The sequence below is a fragment of the Euwallacea similis genome, chromosome 20 (genome assembly GCF_039881205.1).
Source record: "Euwallacea similis isolate ESF13 chromosome 20, ESF131.1, whole genome shotgun sequence".
NCBI classification, from domain to species: Eukaryota; Metazoa; Arthropoda; class Insecta; order Coleoptera; family Curculionidae; genus Euwallacea; species Euwallacea similis.
The window spans coordinates 1382661-1403839 of NC_089628.1; the positions used below are offsets into that span (position 1 = coordinate 1382661).

General features: G+C 36.1%; 2 protein-coding genes across 6 annotated transcripts; both read left to right on the forward strand.

Moving 5' to 3' along the window:
• Positions 1–355: 355 nt before the first annotated feature.
• Pex6 (peroxin 6) lies at positions 356–3333 on the forward strand. Of its 2 annotated transcripts, none has more exons than XM_066400163.1 (9): positions 356–1273; positions 1333–1556; positions 1621–2017; positions 2073–2240; positions 2296–2442; positions 2497–2670; positions 2726–2855; positions 2907–3046; positions 3145–3333. In XM_066400163.1, exons 1-9 carry the CDS (start codon positions 433–435, stop codon positions 3273–3275), a joined length of 2352 nt encoding a protein of 783 aa, XP_066256260.1. In that variant the 5' UTR covers positions 356–432; the 3' UTR covers positions 3276–3333. The 2 variants fall into 2 exon arrangements, with proteins under 2 accessions (XP_066256260.1, XP_066256259.1); XM_066400162.1 differs by having other exon boundaries at positions 357–1273; positions 3100–3333.
• A 1609-nt stretch (positions 3334–4942) lies between these two features.
• On the forward strand, positions 4943–20863 carry LOC136415519 (NFX1-type zinc finger-containing protein 1-like). Of its 4 annotated transcripts, XM_066400112.1 has the most exons (22): positions 4943–5082; positions 6406–6558; positions 9419–9801; positions 9850–10295; positions 10908–11262; positions 11747–12083; positions 12443–13194; positions 14242–14381; positions 14431–14581; positions 15390–15555; positions 16685–16843; positions 16908–17168; positions 17227–17396; positions 17484–17731; positions 17786–18101; positions 18402–18665; positions 18719–18953; positions 19006–19357; positions 19416–19652; positions 19718–19947; positions 20026–20211; positions 20262–20393. In XM_066400112.1, the coding sequence occupies exons 2-22, from the start codon at positions 6417–6419 to the stop codon at positions 20264–20266; spliced, it is 5535 nt and encodes a 1844-aa protein (XP_066256209.1). In that variant the 5' UTR covers positions 4943–5082; positions 6406–6416; the 3' UTR covers positions 20267–20393. The 4 variants fall into 4 exon arrangements, with proteins under 4 accessions (XP_066256209.1, XP_066256206.1, XP_066256207.1 ...); XM_066400109.1 differs by having other exon boundaries at positions 20026–20863; XM_066400110.1 differs by lacking the exon at positions 4943–5082 and adding an exon at positions 5343–5350 and having other exon boundaries at positions 20026–20863.
• The last annotated feature ends 316 nt before the right edge of the window (positions 20864–21179 follow it).

Consider the following 21179-nt stretch of genomic DNA (forward strand, 5'->3'; position numbering starts at 1 on the left):
CACCACCTTGGGTGGTCCGCCTCTGTTTCTCTTTCAGTTTTTTACAGCTCGGCAAGATGTCCTCAAATTGGAAATAAAAATTAATAAAGCACATAAATTTGTTAACATTTAAATTTCCCGCTTTCACAATTGACTTGACAGCGTATTGTCCTTTTCTAACTCAACGTGTTGAACAAGGAAAACCAGTGCCTCGGAAATTGTCAATGCTCCCAGTTGTAATGTCACCGAATGTCACCTTGATTTCAAAACACACTTTATTCGAGTTATTTGTTTACATTTTTATTTTGCACCGAAGTTATCTCGATTTGAACACTTATGAATAATTAAAATTAATGTGTCTGTTATGCGTTACACTTCAGCCTGACTCGGTAGGATCTACAGTGCCCCATTAACCTTTGTCACGTCCATGCCGCTCTACTGCAAGACAAAGCAATGGCGCCAAAGTACCTGGTTTTCTACATCTTAAAAACGATTTACCCCAAATACCATCCAATATGGTTTGTTATTTACATGTACTTTAAGTATTTCTCCGTCCTGAAGCGGCATATGAGGTACTCTGCTAAAGCAATGCCAGAAAATGTGCTCTGGAGACATGTACAGCAATACTCGAAAAGCAATTGTGACATCAACAACTGTGTTTTAGTGAATCCAAGTAACCTTTATCCCAGCGATAGAATACTTGATTTGATTCATAGTGAGTCAAAAACATTCCGCAAAGTAATTGTTATACCTCACAGCCTTTGCAGCAACAACATTTTATATGTATCACCCACCTTATTGTTTCATTTAAAAAAGGAATCTGACCTAAGACTATCGAAAAGTGCTACATTGCCATGTATTGCAAGTGAAATCCACTTAGCACAACTCTCAAGTTGTGATGCCATCACCAGTCGAAAGGAGCACATGGAAGGCTACTTCCAATTACCCAAACTAGTAAAAGCTGGGGATATAGTATGTATAAATGTTGAGAACTTTATTAAGCCAATTTTTTACTCGAACTTCAAGAATGGCTCCATAGAAAAATTTTATTATAAATGCACAAAGGTTCTAAGAGAAGACAAATCAGTGACAGATGAGCATTTTTGTGTTTTTGGACAGACAACAATAAAACATGTTACAAGTGAGCAGATTTTTCTGCCTAAAATCAGTGTAGTTGGTACTAGGGCTGCAGAAAATGGTAGTACTACATTTGGTGAAGTACCAGTTTGTCCCTATGGGCTGCAGGGTTATTTTGATATGTTGCGTGCTGCAATATACCCATTTTTAGAAACAAGTAGGTATAAGCAGAACTAAGAAAAAGAGGATATTTTAGTTTGAATTCTTTTATTCTAGAGCCATTACAACTGAACTCAGCATTTCTTCTGCAAGGCAATCAAGGTTGTGGGTTTGACAATTTAACTAGTGCTCTTGCTTCAGAACTGGGAATGCACCATATCAGAATAAACAATTCTGATTTAAGTGCTAATATTTATGCCCAAAGTGAGTCAAAACTAAATAATTTAGTCCTTGACACTCAAGTGGCTGCACCCTGTATTTTGTCTCTTTTACAATTTGAGGTAAATGTGGCAATCTTAGGAAAAATTACTATCACCTCTCACTTAAAACACATACAAATTTCAGAATTTTGGGAAAAACAATGAAGAACAATATGATGAAAGACTTATAAATTCCTTTTCTCTACAATTAACCAAATTGTTTGAAAAAAAAAAATTTCCAGTCATCCTTTTCTGCTGCTCTACCTCCAAGAACCTCCCAGCAGAATTGAAGCGTGTATTCTTGGAAATATTCGACATTAACGCTCCTTCAAATACCGAAAGGGAGCTAATTTTAAAATGGCTTTTGGAGAAAAACGACATTAATTATGAACACATAAATCTAAAAACAGTCGCAAACAAAACCAACGGTTTCTATTTTGAAGACTTAAAGGCCTTAATATATTACGCTGAGAACGATTTTCACATCAATAGAAGAGATGATGCATTTGGTTTAAATGATCAAAACATGGAGAAAGCCATAGGTAGGCAAGGATTTGTGGGCATTTAAGGAATCTGAAGACATATTGTAATTCTTAGACCATATGCAATCAAACTACAATGAAAGCCTGGGCGCACCAAAAGTGCCAAAAACTCAATGGTCAGATGTTGGAGGTTTATCAGATGTGAAGGAGGAAATCATAAAAACGATCAATTTGCCTCTAAAGCATCCGAAATTGTTTGAAAGCTCTGGACTATCGCGATCAGGTTGGGTTCCAGTTTTTAGTTAATATAAAATGAGGAATCATATCAATGATTACAGGCATACTTTTATTTGGCCCCCCAGGGACAGGAAAAACATTAATAGCCAAAGCTGTGGCCACAGAATGTGGCATATGTTTTCTTAGTGTTAAAGGTCCAGAACTGCTTAATATGTATGTTGGGCAATCGGAGCAAAATGTCAGAGAAGGTATAATATTTGCATACGAAATGTGTATTGTTATCTTGGAAGAATGATTTACAGTGTTTGAAAGGGCTCACCAAGCATCTCCTTGTATCATATTTTTTGATGAATTGGATTCTTTAGCACCTAATAGGGGCTTATCAGGGGATTCTGGTGGGGTCATGGATAGGGTGGTATCGCAGCTTCTAGCTGAAATGGATGGGTTAAATAATGGAGGGAAAGTATTTATTATAGGTAGGTAAAACTTACCATCTTCCAAAAATTATTAAATTTACATACTTCTTTTAAGGAGCAACAAATAGACCTGACTTAATAGACCCAGCACTACTTAGGCCTGGAAGATTTGATAAACTGCAGTATGTAGGGCCTTGCACCGACTTAGAATCAAAAGTATCAGTTTTACAGGCCCTTACTAGAAAGTAATTTAAAATAGTATCTGTACATTCATCACTCTGTAGGGTTTGTCGTAGATTTAGGTTATCAGAAAAGGTGGATTTAAGAAAAATGGTTCTAAAAAGCCCCAATAATATCACCGGGGCCGATTTTTATGGGATTTGCTCGAATGCTTGGTGTTCTGCCGCAAAGAGACTGATAGAGACGATTAAGAAAGGTTATTGATTATTACAGTGTTTGAGTTAGTCTTCTTGTAAAAAAGAGTTTTAGAAGGAAGAAATCCGGACGATTTCAATCATGACGATGTGATTGTAGACGACCAAGATTTTATCAGTGCTATTGAGAACGTGAAACCGTCGATAAGCAAGGAGGATTTGAAGTATTTTGAGAACTTGAAGAAGGAGATGAGTTCAAACGTTCGCAAACCGTTAAAGACTATTAAATGAGTAATAGTAATTATTAGTTATAAATGTTGTTACCTCCGTTTTTATTTAATAATAAGATGCCCCCTTTATGTGTGAATAAATGATTCGTCTTTATTCATTATTTTTTTTCTAATTTTTTAAAATTATTTCGTTGGACTCCTTGTTTATGCGCACTTTATAGAACATAACGGGTGATCATTAGATTCATTGGCTCGTTCCGAAGTCAGCATGCCCTGGCCCCGTCAATATGCAATCGAGCACCACTCGCAGGTGTTCATTTTAAGCTATGACCATTCTACATGGTTCACTCTAAAGTTTTGCGTTGCACAGGGTCCCGGTGCTATGAGTCCTATAATTTTTTTTGATAAAAGTACGGAAAATACCCCTTTAAAAAAAGTGAAGTTCAGAATAGTGAAATTTGATTCCTGGTGCTCAAAAAACTGCCTAAATAACTTCACAAATATACATATTTTGTTATTCCCCATATTGCAAAGTAGCTGTATTTAGAAAAATTACTGGTTTCATGCATTGAGGTACAGACAAAAACACAAATTTTCGCTAATTTAACTCGCGTGACATCTATCTTAGTTTAAACGAATTTTGGTGTATTTGAAAGCGTAACTAAAATCCGACGCATGGGTGTACTTTTTTTTAATTTGATCTTGAAGTATATATGATAACGTTTCAATGTTATGCTCGCCTTATATTTTGTTGTTTTTATAAGTTTATTTCTCGATTTATAGAATCTATCAAATATTCCCGTTGATGAGATATAAAAAAAGAGAAAATAGGAAGAAGAGAGAGGAAGAACCTGATTATAAATTAATGTCTGAGTAAGATAACTCAAGTATGTACACAGGGTGTAACAAATTCGAGTCTATGTATGGGAATCTCGGACATGGTAAGAGATACAAAGTCGGTTAAATGAAGACAAAGTTGTGCATTATGGCACTTGATAATAATTTATTTGTGAATTTTAAAAAATCCGATTACTTTCGGAAATATCCGATAAAAATCGAAAATATGGATTTTCGTTTTTTTTCAAAAAACTCGAAAACCATTATTCAGAGAAAGCTGATAATGAAACATTACTAGAAGACTTTTTGTCTAACTTTCTATTAGTGCAATCATACAAAATTGGAATCTATATGAAATTTCTTTTCTAGTAATGTATTACATTCCTGTATTTTAATGGACTTTATATGAATAAAAGTTAAAAAACCTCTTCCTCTCAAGATCTTTGAATTGAAATTATCAAGTTAACAAATGTCAAATCGTACTTTGTTAATTTATTTATTACTCAGTCCACTAATTTTATTATACATTTTTAGTTTAATAAAGTAAATGTTCAACAAGGTGCCCATTTATCTCAACGAAAATCCAAATTTTCATCGGATATTTCTGAAGGTATTCGAATTTTTTTAAATTCACAAATTGATTTTTGTTGAGCGCCAAAATATGCAACTTCGCCTTCATTTAACAGACTTTGTATCTCTTGCCATTTCCGAGATCCCCATAAGTACAATGATATTTGTTACACCCTGTATAGCCGTGCACTTGTTGCAATTGATAAAAAAATACAGAAATTCCTTGTTCCAATAGTTATCGCAAATGGGCAAGATTCATATTTCTCTCTCTCTCTCTCTCTGTCCCTCTCTTTCTCTCCCTCCTCCACGTCAGTCCTCTCTAGCACTTTTCTTTCGTATCTAGCGTTGGTGTGGTTCCACCAACTCAGTTAAGTCAAATTAATTTGGAAGGAAGATTGCTCTTGAAAATTTTCACCTCATGAGTTAATTGCATCCAGTTTAATCGCGTAATAATAATTACAGTAAGTAACACTCTTTAACAACATTTTTAACTTAGCTGTTAAGCATCTGAGGGAACTACTTGGCTTGTAGAATTATAATGGTAAAAATCGTGGACGGAACTTCGATGTGGAATGCACCAAAAGCGCGCGTAATGCCAATGGCCGCCGCAAAATTACCTTTCTCGAGTTTATCAGCGGGTTATTAATAGTCATAAATTATTTCAGTTTGCTTAGCGTTCAAGATGAACGTGTAGATTGTTTGCAATCAGCAGAATTGAATTTTTGCTTGGTGAGTACGTTTATGTCGACAGTCTAAATCGGCAATAAGTTTAACCTGCAAGAATACCAGTGCAAAATTATAAGGAGAGCTCTCCACTATTGTGAATCTTGCTATATTACATAAAGATTAACTATCTCTTACATAACCTGCTGGTAAGTTGCATTGCGAATGCAATTCGTGCACATCCCCCTGTGAGATGCAGGAAAAACCGCGAACCCTTAACCTCAAAGGGGGCCCATACGTGTATCCAGAGTGTAGCAGAAGCCAACAAGAACATGTCTCTAGATAATTAAATTGCCCTTGATATTTTCAATGCCATGAAATAATCGATAAGTTTGCCTTGTCGAACATCAAAGTAGAAGAAGTTAGCGCGAATTTTTCTAAAGGAATGAACACTCAATTATAAATGCAAAAACCACGGTTACACATCTTTCTACTTTTATGTTTCATCGACCCCATACGGCTTATCCAATAATAAGGAAAATCTCATCTAAATAGGCTCACGGATTTGGTACAAAATGAGGTTCAAGTGTAGATCTTCAGTCAGTCATCACACTTTGCAGTGTTTTGGAAAAGGATTGGCCCCAGAAAGAGAGCAAGGCTCAGAAAATAATATACAGGGTGTCCCATTTCAAGCTGCGATTGAATATTACTCAAAAACGGGACGTTGTACGAAAAAGGTTTCAAATAAAAGTTGTCCGGTAAAGAGGGGGACATGTCATGAAAATAGTGACTTTTATCCAAAACGACATTTTAAGGTCTTTTCAGGGGCAACTTTTTTTCAAATGCCAATCCCGTATTTTTTTTTACAGATCCTTGTAGACCTTCAAAAAATCAATATCTTTTATATGATTTTTTTTATTAGACGTTTTGATGCAAAGTTATCCTTGATTTTTGTCCAATTTTTGAGGTAGTCGAAATTATAGGATTTTTTTTTCTAGAAAAGTTTCGCAACGCATATTCTGTTTGAAACTCATAACAATCCTTCTATCTAGTAAAAAAATATATATTTCTTCAATCACAGCTTTAAATGGGTCACCCTGTATATAAATCCTTATATTTAGGTTTTCGTGTAATGTCAGATGAATATCCGTTCGTATGGAGGCAGCATCCCCAGGACCATTTTCGTGGTGCCAGGAACAGCCGAAATATGAGGCCGATGAGAGGGAGATGGGTTAACTTCAGAGAGAGAAACCAGAATGCTCTTGACGATGGTGGTAAGCACCGCAATTAAAGTGTTTATATTACTCATATATTCAAATAGTATACTAAATCATACCTTTCTCAATTGACTAGTCAGTTGAAAATAAGCAATTGAAGAAAATATGTTTTTATAATAGGCATCTAATTGACTTCTAAACTACTATTAGGCGCAGAGCGCCCCTTACAATGTCGCCAAATTAAATATTTACACTGTAAGACTTTGTAGTCAGGTGTGAATCGTTAAGAATTGTAAATAGACAGTGATGAGGTAGTGTTCTAGATAAGGACATTAGGAACTGACGAAAAGATCTTGAAATCCTTATGTAGGTTCTGAGTCTTTATGACAAAACTTTAAATTGGCAATTTTTTAATTAACTTTTTCCCATTTGTTATCTGTTAATTTTTAAAAGCGATAGACGACAACTAGAACTACTTTTTTACAGCATTTTTTGGAAAGTTTCAGACCGTTAGAGGTAGGAACGAACCGCCCTCGGAATGCTCCTTTCCTGTGGGTTTTTCCGTGTACGCTTAAAAGATTAAACAAGATGTTTCAACGTGAAACTAAAGATTTATTACGTAAATTTTTAATATTTGTGTAAATGAATTATGCAACACCCCTATACACAGTGTGTCAAAAACGTCGCGCCACACTTAAGGAAGTTACAGTGAATATTCCGGTAATCAATTTTTGCAAAGAAACCCTTGGTCAAAAATGGGTCGTTTTGGCTTCAGAATCATTTTTGTTCAAAAGACTTCGATGTTCAACTTAAGTGAATAAAATAAAAATAAACACGTTTTTGTCTCCTGATACAAGTTTATCGTTTGCATTCTTAAGCTCGATGTTGTTAAAAATCAATTTTAATTGTAATCGTAGCAAATTAAATGTTTCTCATGCGTTTCTTGCCGATAAATTGCATTTGTTGCATAAAATGCATTTGAACTGTGAAAACGGTCTAATTTACGTTACAGACCTATGCGGTGGCCGACCTGTCTTCTTATGTTGAAAGATTCGCACATCTTACAACAGCTGCATGGTTCAATGTTTCAGAGAACAAGTTTATGTAAACACAGGCTCGAGGCCAACTTTTAACGTAATTTTTTTACGTTGTACTTAATAAAAATGAATTAAATATCAAAGTATCTTAGTTTTAACGAGCTAACACCACGTTTTTGAATAAATATAATTCTGGAACTAAAACGACTAATTTTTGACTAGAGCTCTCTATGGAGAAATTGTTCACCGAAATGTAACCTCCTTAAGTTTGGCACAATCTTGTGGGAACACCCTCTATATTGTTACATTACTAGAAGCGCTTCTTCAAGTAATAGTTCCCAGTCAACGACAAACTAAATACAGTTATGCCTGGCATGCTGGCCACCCTTGTAATAACTGGGTTCGCCCTGGTTCTGAGAGTTACAGGTGTAATGGAACTCGCGAAACAAAACTCGGGAACACTTTGGTAGATTTTATTCCACTCGTTATGACACACACAACTCTTAATCTTTTACAAAACTAAAGATCTCGGGATTAAACTGACATTTCAATAGAGAGAGCCAAGAGTTAATGAGGGAAGTGACAAAATTCCGGGAGCGTCGAGTACCAAATCTGGGGGTCAGTACCCATAGGCGTACTCCGGTTTTAGGCAATTAACAAGACAATCCACAGATGGTAACTTTCTAAATCCTTAACCCGTAACGTCAAGATAATGGTAAGAAAAGATGATTTACGGGGGTGTTGTAGCTATAGTGAGATTTTAGCAAAATGTGGATATTTTAGACTTTTGTCTTGACGAGGAAAAGTGAAAGTTTTTATGAAGGGTAACCCTTATTGGAAAATAATGGGTTCCCAACATATGGCCATCCTGGACATACCACCAAAGTAATGAACATTCATAGGCGTAGCCTAAGGGTACATTACACAGGTAATGATCAAAGAGAGATTATGAATTCTGTGAAGTACAAAACCTTATTTGCTACTGCTATTTTTATTTCCATTTGAGAAACGCTGATAAGATAAAGAACAATGAACATTATTTGAATAACTAAAATAAACACTTATTAATGGTGTCATTGTTGCTAGGTAAATGAATTATAAAGGTATCAATTATCTACGTATTATTTTGTATGAATCATCTTTCAAAAGAGCGTTTAAAATCATGGTGGACATGGTTGAGGCTAATGTTGATAAGTTCCTCAATACTCAATTAAACACTTTTGAGGTTATTATAGATTTCAAAGCGGGACACACTCTGATATTAAAATGACCAGACGCTTATGACAAAAATTGCCGTATAAATCAGCTTTAAACTGTTTATTTATATAATAATGTCAGATAAATATAGACGTGATACGTGCGAGCACTCCGACAACGCATATTAAGCTTAAGATTCGCAGATCCATGCACTTCACAGGTCGATGTTGCCCTTTAGACGGCCAAATTTAGCTATCAGATTAGCAATCACTTCCTCAAAATCATCATTGTTACTAGATAATTCTGCTACTTAAAACTATTAGTGATCCGCTTTGGTAATTCGAAATAGTCGCAATTCCGAAAAACTAAATTTGTTGCTCCGAAGGGCAACCGTTTGTAAGATTCATGGATCTGTACGCATATCTGATAGTATTTGGTTATCGTTCTTCAAAAATACTAAAATATAGTTGAAGCATTGATGTTTTTTGTGGAAAGATAAAATTTTATCGTCTTCGACTTATTTCCTTTATGCTATAAATATACACAAAAATAAAGTCTAAATTGATAATTCCCTTTATTAAAAAATGTTAAGATTTATCGTGCCTATTTCCTGGGCTTTGCAATTCATTTTGAAAAAATTCTAATTGTTCACATTTGGTTAATTAAAGAGGCATCGTCTTTAGGTGGCCGCAACTTCGGCTATCGCAGAGGCTCAGGGTTTCGCCCTGGCAATGCCCAGAGGGACGTTCCTAATCGACCGAGAGGCTTTTCGTACTCTTCACGACCCAAACCCGAAAGAACAATGAGCTTTATTTACATTAAAAAACTAACAGAAACCGTAGACACACAACATATCATCTTGGAACTCTCCAATCCGAACAACGGATTTTCCAAACTACTGGATTCGAAAAATCTCAGCAACGATTTAATCGTCATGTTGGTCAAACTCATGAAGCGCATAAGCGAATGCACTTTCTTACAAAACCAAATCGCGCTCATGACTACTGTTTTGCAGAGCAGATTCATGGAAAAGTTGACGGTATATGTTACAGGACTTATGACTCAGGTAAGGTTACTAGTCTGCATCGGTTAACCCTCTAATGTATTCTTCAAGAATGAGGCAGATAAAAGAAACAATGGTTATTTGTGGGATAAACCAGACGAGTTTTGGGACGGCCTACTGACCTTCTCAAAGAAGGTGCAGGAAACGATTCCCAGCCACTGCAATGCCATTCAAGATTTGTTGAAAATAATTTCTATATGCTTCGACCCCATTGAAAAGCGCCATCGTGTTTATATTTCCGACGAGATCAAAAATCGAACCAAAGATTTACTTTCTGTTGTGGAGAAAACCATAGATGATTTGTCACACAAGAAGGAGCAAGCCGAGGCTGTGAGCAAGGAACTGGAACCGGAACCGGAACCGCCAAATAATTATCGAGATATTAACATCATTCCTAGTATCCAGGAAGTGGTCACACCCGAGTCCCCTTTTTTGAGAGAAAACATTATTGACAAGGCCTACAACAGTGTCGATCAGTATCTGGATATCCAATTCAGGTAATTGCCCAGAGATCACGATACGATTCTATGACTATTTGCTTCCAACGTTGGGGATTTATCGCTGTGTTCTATGCCCAGGTGGAACGTAGCTCTAGGAGCTGATTGTAGAGCTCATTTCCAATTAAAAAAATGTTATCGACATAGACCAGTAAATGGTTCATTAACGAAATTCAGAGTGTTAAAATTGGCAATTGCTTCACGATTTTTTCTCTACAGCTCCCAGAGTCTGTAAGATACTTAGTTCAAATTTGGTGTGAATACTACTCGTGAGAAGACATATAAGATAATGAGAATATACCCCTTACGACTTCTTAGTAAGTGATCACAGTAGTTTTGAGTGACAGCACGTCCGGAAAAATATATGGGGGACTGACCCATGAACCACCGTCACTCAGTAAATTTTCAGCTGCATGGTGCCGCATTGTTAGACCGTTTCAGAAAAACAATTTTCTTATCTATGTGACATTTTTTTTTATTGGAAATGAGCTGTAAAATCCTCTAGAACAGTATCTTCCTTGTTTTATATAACGCCCTGTATACGTCGGATTTAAGATCATTTAGAATGGTACCATTCTATCGTCTAATTCTGACTAATTGTTTGTTTGGTAGACTTCTAAGAGAAGATTTCGTGGCTCCTCTACGTCGAGGTATAACCACCTATTTGTCCAACCAAGCCAAACCTAAAAAGGATCAAAAAAGAGTAGAAGACGTGAGAATTTATCAGCATGTTAGATTCCTCACCGTCGAAACCATTAACGAATGCAACTGTTACAAAGTTAAGTTCGATACTGGCCGCAAAAAACGAAATATTAACTACGAGAAATCAAAGCGATTTTTATTTGGTTCTCTCATTTGCTTGACAATGGACACATTTGAAACTGTGCTGTTTGGAAAAATCGTAGACAGGGACGTGAAAATGCTTAACGAGGGGGAAGTTGTTATCGGTTTTCAAGACAATGTTGAGGTGAGTAGGATAGTTGGCCTTTTTTTGTTAAAACTACAAATAACGCACGTTTTTCCAAAAACTCGAAAACTTAGAGATATCAATATTGATAGTTTTAGAGACTCTATTTAACGGATTATACAGGGTGTCCCAATATTCCATGTGCACAGAGATAGAGTTTAAAAAAATGTCAAGACATTTTCCCGTTGGGTGTAATAATTATGACTAAAAATTGATTTTCAAAATTAAACTTGGACACTCTGTAGCTCTGTAATCATAAACTTTTGGATTGAGGTATATGTGATTAAATCGTCATATTTTGATCTCAGAAATCTACGGTAACTCTGTGTACACGGAATATTGTATGTATAATTGGTGTTTCCTAGACATAAAGCGCAAGTTAAAGATATTCTTCGAGTTAAAATTGAAAAAAGTAACTTCAACACAAATTTATAGGAACTTTTTTAAATTTTATTATTTATTTTAAACATTTTCTTGTTTCAAGGTTAATTTCAATACCGACTACATCATGGTGGAGTCGAGCGTTTACTTCGAGCCCTATTACCAAGTACTCCGAGTTCTCCAGCAACTAAACGCAAATAACTTCCCGATGGAAAAATATATTATTAGAGTGGAAACCAACTCCTTTCCTCCTCATTATTTAATCAACCGACTAGTGCCTATTAGTTACATTTTCGAAAATAGCATGTTCGAGCCCTTACGTTTCCCTGCAAATTTAAATTTAAATCTTAACGAATCCCAAATGAACGCCTATAAAGCCGCTTTGTCAACTGAATTCTCCATTATTCAAGGACCTCCTGGTACTGGAAAGACGTTCTTGGGTAAGTCTCTTTAGTTCCTTTCTACATTTTTGACTAACTGAAACGGTTCAAAATTTTTCTGGTGATTCCAAAGTCTCATGTCGGTCGCAATTTGAAAGCGAGACAACATAAGATGCCTGACTTTTGTCCAGTAAGCATATATAACACTTGGTTATTTATGCTTGAATAACAGGTCAACTTCAGAAACAAAAAAAAATTAAACACTAATAAACACCACTTAGACTAATAAACAGAAAATGAACATTTAAAAGAGGCAGATTAATCAAAATGTTCAGTCTAAATACGCCACTAAAAATTTGAATGAAGCGTTTCATTTGACAAAAGCTTCAATCCAAAATCTTCAATAACGAGTATTTTAGGTTTAAAAATTGCTCACACTCTTTTAAACAATAAGGGTATATGGTGGGAGAAATCTCCAATGTTGGTCATCTGTTTTACTAACCACGCCCTTGACCAGTTCCTAGAAGGAGTACTTTTAATCACTAAACATGTGGTTCGGGTTGGGGGACAGTCTAAAAATGACGCTCTTAAGGGTTACAACTTGAATGCAAAGAGGCGTGAGCACGACCACCATACGACATACCAAACAGGTCGACAGGTTAAAGCGTGCATTCAACGTCAACACGATATAACTGAAATGCTTGGACTTATTGAAAGCTGCAATCATGTACTTGATTTTTCCTGTTTCGCCCCACTGGTAGACAAATATGGGAACTCATGGTTTGACCAAGCTTCAAAAAAAGATATCATCCACTGGTTATTGGAAGGAAAACAGAATGAGCATTGGAATCAAAACGAAGATTACGCTGAAGAACCAGAACCAATCGCGCCTGTAGCTGAAAATTTAGCAGATAATCCTGAATTAAATGAACAAAGGAATGAGGATCTAAATGAAGAAATTTTCGGCGGATTAACGCCGGGAAACCACGGCACATTTCTTTTATCTGTGAGAAATATACGGGATCATTTACAGAATTTAAGGAAAGAGTTGAATTTACTGAAACGTGAATTAGAGAACCCAGAAAATCAGCAAAATTTTAATATAACGGTTCGTTACGAAACTCTGGAAGCGGAAATTTGGGAAACTGAGACGAATTTAAGATATTTGAGAGTGAGTTTGTGGATTTTTTTATGAATATTTATACAGGGTGATTCAAAACTCGACCAATAAATTCCAGCAGATTATTCCTCGTGAAGAAAGAAGACAATAGTTCCTTTGACATTTTTTCAGATTTGGCATTGCAACAAAAATACAGCCTTTCAAAGTTTGTTACTTTTGACTAGTTTTTTGTGGTTTCCTCGATAAGAGTTCATCATTTTCTCCAGAAAATTTGTATGGTTCACAACCATTTGATGCTCTGTTAAACCTGTTTTATCAATTTCTAGAAATTAATTTGGAACCATGTGAAACAATTGGTGCCTTTAAGATGGAAACTTTTTTCTGCCAATTTTAAGGTGATTTTATTTCGAAACTAGAGTCCTTGTACCTTTTTAATAAAAAAAAAGGTTCTCTTTGTCAATTGCTAAAAAATGCAATGTTTTCGAAAAAAAATTACTTTATGTAGAAAATCAATTTAATTGAGGAAAAGTTGTTACATTACAAAAGATGTTCAAAGTAGCCCCCATTTGCGTTTAGACAGACTTTGGAACAATAAGAGAAACTCTTGGAATTTTTGAAAGAGTTCGGCAATCTTTGATCAAGCGTGTTCACAACTGTCTAATTGATAAAGAGAACTTTGTTTTATTAGAAAGGTAAAAGAATTCTAATTTTGAGATAAAATCACCTCAAAGCTGGCAGGAAAGTTTTCATCGAAAGCCTTAAGAGTGCCAGCTGTTTTACACGGTTCTAAATAAATTTCTAGAAATTGATAAAACAAATTTAATAGAGAATCAAATGGTTGTGAACCATACAAATTTTCAGGAAAAAATTATGAACTCTTAACGAGGAAATCACAAAAAACTAGTCAAAGGTAACAAACTTTAAAAAGCTGTATTTTTGTTGGAATACCAAATCTGGAAAAATGTCAAAGAAACTGTTGTCTTCTTTCTTCACGAGGAATAATCTGCTGGAATTTGTCGGTCGAGTTTTGAATCACCCTGTATAGTATCTCTGTTCCTTGTTCTCAAAAATAATATCTTGCTTATTTATCGCTTTTAGCGTCAGTTGCTGCTGTATCGAGATATCGAGAACCGAGGGAAACCTACATATATCGATCTGGTACACCCGTTTAATATGTCTCATGCAGATCGATGGCAACTGTATTTTCAATGGACGCAACTGTACGCACAGGATTTAAGGTACCATTTTCGAACCGAGCCCATCGATACTGAAGACCTAAATTTTTAGACAACAACACCAAGAAAGCAGCCTACAATTTCGCCAGTTGTTTAGCGTGTACCATGAAATGCGCGAAATGGAAGATACGCAAATTATGATGGATCATCATGTGGTGGGAATGACTACAACTGGAGCGGCCCGGTTACGATCCTCCCTGCAGGTCTATAGGGCGGTCCAATTGCTATGGACCACAATTGTTATCTTCTAAACCGTAAACGGTATAAGTTCGATTAAATTAGACAAAAGTTGTGAAATTTGATGACAAGTTAAGATCTCGAGGCATTGTTGTCAAAATTTGTTCGGTTTCAGAAGTATTGGAAAAAAAAACGAAATTTTGCCGAAAACGTGTTTTGTTTTTTTATACATTTATATTTGTCTTTTGGAAGCTATCAATTTTATTTTGATCTAACCCTAAAGCTCTAATGTAGAACAAAATAAATTAAGTACCGTTCTTGAAATAAGAAATTAAATTTATGATTCAGGTCATTGTTAAATTTAATCCAGGTCCGTATATAAAAAAATAGAAATTTGTGTCGATATCTCAGAAACTAAAAGCTTTATTTTTTAAAACTTAACATTAGTGTATAGAGCTTTAAAAACCAATAAAATTTTGTAAGAAAAACTCTTTTCGAAAACCCTTAGTTTTCAGTTTATTTACAAAGAAAAACGTTTTGGCAAAACTTCGTTTCTTCCCCATACTTCCGAAACCGAACAAATTTTGACAACAGCGCATTGAGATCTTGTCATCAAATTAGACAACTTTTGTCTAATTTAATCGAACTTGTACCGTTTACGGTTTAGAAAATAGCAATAGTGACCCATAGCAATTGGACCACCCTGTAAATGTTTTTTCACAAAGTAGAATATAAGCTAATAATTTTTTTCACTCCTGCTAATAAATTCCGCTCTATCTTGAAATTTGTTGTAACAGTCGCAGGTATAAGATGAAGTTGATATCTTATATGCAGGCTCTTAGGAGTCCCATTGTGATTGTCGAAGAAGCTGCCGAGGTCTTGGAATCCCATATCGTGGCGGCTTTGACCACTAATTGTCAACACCTTATTCTAATCGGTGACCATCTGCAACTGAAGCCCGGAACTGCTGATTATCGGATAGAGACTAAATATAAACTTGGTAAGTGTGCTTAAAATATAGTCGAATCTGGTGTTACCTGGCAGTCTCAAAGTTAGAAATATAGATCAATATATGTTGATGTATTCCTTATGCAACAGACTTACAAATTTTTAAGAAAAATTCCATCAATCTACAATGATTTTTCTGTTTTTTCGCGATTCATTTTTTACCATTTTCTGATTCTATTTCAATATATATTTTGAAATAAATTCGACATTTTTATTGCCACTTTTTCTCCTCTACAAGATGGTATTTTTAGATTTTCGATTTGACATTTCGTTTCTTCGAAACCATCATCAACATTGTTTTGTTAATTGGTCAACAAAGAATGAATTTTTTAGACTAAACCATTTAATAAATCGTAACTGTGATAAATCGTTGGATTCAGAAAAGAAGTGGAATTTACTGAGCATAAAATAAAATTTGTTAACTATTTAAAAAAACAAAGTTGATGATGGTTTCGAAGAAACGAAACGTCGGATCTAAAACCTAAAAACACTATCTTGTAGAAGAGAAAAAGCGACAATGAAAATGTCATATATTTTTTAAATATCTATTGGAACAAAATCAGAAAACAGTAAAAAATGAATCGCGAAAAATCAGTTTTTTTTTTAAATAACTTCGGACCTATTCGGAATTTTTCAAATTTAAAGACATTATTTTTGCAGAACATAGAAAGGCGCAACTTTTCTCTAATTTAACTACCTCCCTATTACTTGCGGTTTACAAGATCCCTATAAAGTGCATTTTTACCCGGGACAGCCTTATATGAGTTGATTAAATTCAAAGCATTTCGCCTAATACCGTATCTGTGAAGTTTTTCGCTCGAAACATCGTGGTTTTTACTAGCAAAAGCTTGGAAAACACCTGTAACAACCCATATGTACATATATTTTTTTCATATTCCATGTTTTTGTTCTGTGGGATTCAACACAAAAAAAGAACATTTCAAGGGTTGTCGCTGATGAATCGTCGGGCTCGCAGCTTAAAACCGAATTTGCCTAGACAACAAAGGTTGTTTTTGCATTTATCCTTGTTCTGTCAAACATGTTGCAATCTTATAGGTCTTTACTTAGGAGACAAGAGTAAAAAACGGGGCTACTAAAGAGAAAACATTTTCTTTTTCCAGGTGTGAGCTTATTTGAAAGAATGGTGAAAAACAACATCCAATGCCACACTCTCGACGTCCAACACCGTATGCGTCCTGAAATATCACAACTGGTCAAACCTCACATTTATCCCAATTTAAAAGACCACGAAAGCACTTTGCACAGACCGCGTATATTTGGTAATGGATTACGATAAATTATGAAAGGTGTGGCAATTAAAATTTTCACTTTGACTCTCTGCAGGAATGGATAAATGTCTCTATTTCATTGATCATCAAGAGCCGGAAGAGATTTGTCAAGATGAAGGCAAAAAAAATGTACACGAAGCCAAGTTCTTGATTGCTTTGGCAAGGCATCTGATTCTGAACGGTTACAAGCCGCAACAAATAACCATTTTGAGTTCGTATCTAGCGCAATTTTACGAAATGCTCAGCGAAAGAAACGAGATTCAGAACAAGCTTTTGCTGAGGGATGTTAGAATAGCAGTTTTAGACAACTATCAAGGTCCAAACTACTTGTTTTTTTTTTACAAAAATTAGCTAATGATTTATTGTGTTTTTAGGTGAAGAATGTGACATCATTCTTTTGTCCTTAGTCAGAGGCAACAAAGAAAACAAAGCCGGCTTTCTACGTATACAAAACAGAGTATGCGTAGCTCTGTCCAGGGCTAGGAATGGCATGTACGTAATGGGAAATATGTCTCTTTTGTTGGCATCCAATAGCGAAAATCAGGTAAAATGCTAAGTTTTCAAGTGCTGACTGACACTGCCAAAAAGCAATAAGACAAAAAGTAAAAAGCCCTAATACCTTCCTCCATAGATATGGCAAAAAATCAACGAGGTATTAAAAAAGCAAGATGCGATCGGAAGTAAATTAACATTACGTTGTCAAGTGCACCACTACAAATACACAGAAGTGTCCAGAGCTAGCGATTTCTACAAATTGAGCGAGGGGGGTTGCGACTTGCTCTGCGAAGCTGCCCTGGGATGCGGGCACACCTGTAAACGGTTATGTCACATACAGGATAGAGACCACAGTACCTATAGGTGTTTAGAGACATGTGGCAGGTGAGTAAAGGAAACTGCAGCTTATGAAAGTTTTCATTCGTCTTTTAAATTGAGGAACCTGTGTAACACGCCGTCTCATCTATGCAAGAAGCAGTGTTATGATGCGTGCGGACGTTGCATGTACATAGTCCCCAGAGTATTAGATGGGTGCGGACACACGGTTAAGATCGCCTGTTCTATTAATCCATACACGTACAACTGTTTAAAAGACGTTTTCACTAAATTGCCTTGCGGTCACGAGACGAATAAACCATGTTCAATGGATCTCATTCAGTTTACATGTCCATTTCCGTGTGATGCACGTGTAGAGCCGTGTGGACATCCGTGCAAACAGAAATGCCATGTGCAGAGGGACCCGGACCATTTAGAGGTTTGTACAATGTTTTTCCCATAAATGATGGAACCCAAGATCGTTGGTCTTAATTTTTTAAGCATTTTTAAACGTTCATACTTCGAAGTTGCCTTAACAGATATTAGTGCTGTAAAAACATTACAAATAGAACACAGTTTTATAATTTTATTGTCAAATTTTGTACACGCAAAAAAACAATAAATGTTACGTGAAAATTTCACATTAGGTTAACTTCATGGAGAATAACAGTCGGTGAACCTCTTTATAATTACGTTGCACAGCGATAAGATAATCAAATCCTCAATTGTCTCTATTTAGTACAAATGTATGGAGCCTTGTGCAAAACCAAGGGTGGGATGTTGCCAAACAGACGATCCTCATATTTGTACTAAATTGTGTTGTGAAGAATGCGAAGAATGCAAGGTACCAGTAAAAAAATACCGCTCTTGTGGTCACGTCTTTCAAGTGCCTTGTTTTGCTGATGTGGAAAGCGTGCAGTGCGAAAAGCCCTGTAAACTGATACTGCCATGTGGACATGCCTGTACAGGCAAGTGTTCCTCGATTTGCCTATGCGAAAAAAGGGTTTGCACATTTCTTTTTTAGTAATTATCAAAGAAAAGACGTATCTATTTCAGGTTGAAAAAGTAATTGACGAGTGTCAGCACAGCGTTAAAGTCAAGTGCACTGAAGCAGCTGTGCGCGCGCACTGCAAATCAAAACGTTGCCCAAGATTGCTGCCTTGCGGGCATGAATGTCGGAATGCCTGCAGGGACCCATGCACTACGACATGCAGGGCTATCGTTGACTGCAATATACTCAGTATTTGTGGACATTTTGTTAAAAAGATTCCTTGTTATTTGAAAAACAATGGTAAGAGTATCAGTCCTGTTTGCTTATTTTGATGTATCTAAACATCTTCTAGCCGCCGAAGACACATTGCTCAAAGCCTGCACTGAACCTTGTTCTACTAAATTAAAGTGTAAACATCCATGCAAGGGCACATGCGGGGAATGTATGCAGGGCAGGATTCACAAGCGATGCACCGAAAAGTGTGGTGTTCCCCTAGTGTGTAACCATGAGTGCACTATTCCTTGTCGCGAGGCCTGCAAACCTTGTACCAGGAAGTGCGAAATGCGGTGTCCACACTCCAGGTGTACCAAAAACTGCGGCGCCCCGTGCACTCCTTGTAACGCTCCATGTCCTAGGGAATGTGAACACAGAAAGTGCACGAAGACTTGCGGAAATATTTGCAATGTGAAACCTTGTACAGAACGGTGCGCTTTTTAAATCCAGAATGCCCAGAATTTTCCTTCTAAAAAATGTGTTTAACAGGTGCAAAAAACGCTTAAAGTGTGGACATTTCTGCGTAGGTTTTTGCGGTGAACCATGCCCACATTTGTGTAGAGAATGTGACAAAGATGAATTAACCGAAACATTTTTTGGTACTGAAGACGAGGAAGATGCAATTTTCGTGCTTCTTGTAGACTGCAAACACGTGTTAGAACACAGCGGTTTAGAGATTTGGCTAGAGCAAAATGATGATAGAATTCAATTTAAAACGTGTCCCAGGTAAGAGTTAGCCTAGAATTAAACTTGTGAAGAGCTGTAATTGCATTTGTTTACCTATATTTTAGATGTACACAAGTTATTACGTTGACGCAACGATACAGCGAGTACGTCAAACGAGCTTGTCAAGATGTTATGAATGCCAAAAAGGAGTCCCATGGAAACGAACGTGAAAACTATGAGTTGAGAAAAAGGCTTGAGAGAGAGGTGTTATTACTGAATGATGAACTTGAAGATTGTCATTTGCTTACGCAATCGGAAAGGAGCATTCTTGGAAGACAGAGAGAATTGGAATACGGTAAGTACTTTGATGGTCTTTAAAGTCAAATACCACCAAAACAGAAAATTTGACAAATAAAAGTAATTTTTATACCAGCTTGTCCGGAATTAAAAAACGTTTTACAAATGTTGGAAACTCGTCTACAACCAGTTAGAAACAAGCGTGCCCAGCTTGTTAATAAAATGGAGTTAAATGCCATTCAGTCCAAAATACAATTACTTTCATATATAATTCGATGCTTCAAGGATAATACAAGTCCAGTTTTGAATACATCAAAACCAGGCAACGACTCAAAATTGCAGCTCCAGTCCTTGCTTAAAGTTTTATTGCAGAGTGATGATCATATTACCGACCAGGAGATCGAAGATTTACAAATGGAAATTAAAAGGCTGCACAGAATAGTCCAGTTTGAACGCATAAAAATGATAATTCAGCCTACCAACTTAAAGCAATACGCTACAATCAGATTTTACTTAACCCCTGAAAGGATGCAACAAAAACACAATATCCAACAAGAGTTATTCGCTCCCAGGCGATATTCTGATTTATTGGATGAAACCATTAAAAAGAACTTGCAAAGTCTTGCACCCAAAACAAGCGTTGGTTTTGTGATCAATGATAAAGAGAGGATGGACATCGTTAAGGCTATAGGCTTATCCAAAGGGCATTGGTTTAAATGTCCGAACGGTCATCCCTACGCTATAGGAGAATGCGGGGGGGCAATGGAGATTAGCAAATGCTTTTGTGGAGCCACAATAGGTGGAACTGGTCACCACCTCTTATCTACCAATCAACTTGCTGGTGAAATGGATGGTGCTACAAGTCATGCCTATCCAGGAGGACTTTATTAAGGATATAAAGTAATATAGATTGTTGGATATAAAATGATATGTATGTATAAAACAATTACTAAAATAAAAATGCATTTGAATGTAAGAGCAGCAAGTAAACATGTTATTTGTGGTTTACCACTTAACACAGAATTTTTTTCTAATAAAATAAAATGAAAATCGGAGGTAAGACAGAAATTCATCCAGGATATCCACAGAAACAATGTCATGGTTACTCGTAATAAATTACCGTGGTAATTCTGAGTGAATTTCCAGCAGATGGAAACATTTTGGGTGAATCCACAAAATTAATGCCTGCATGTGATTTCCATTTAATGTTCTTTTTCCAGGCCACATCAGCATACAGCATCAAGTATGTGTATTTTTGGAAATGCCTTGTTTATCAATAAACCGTTTTCA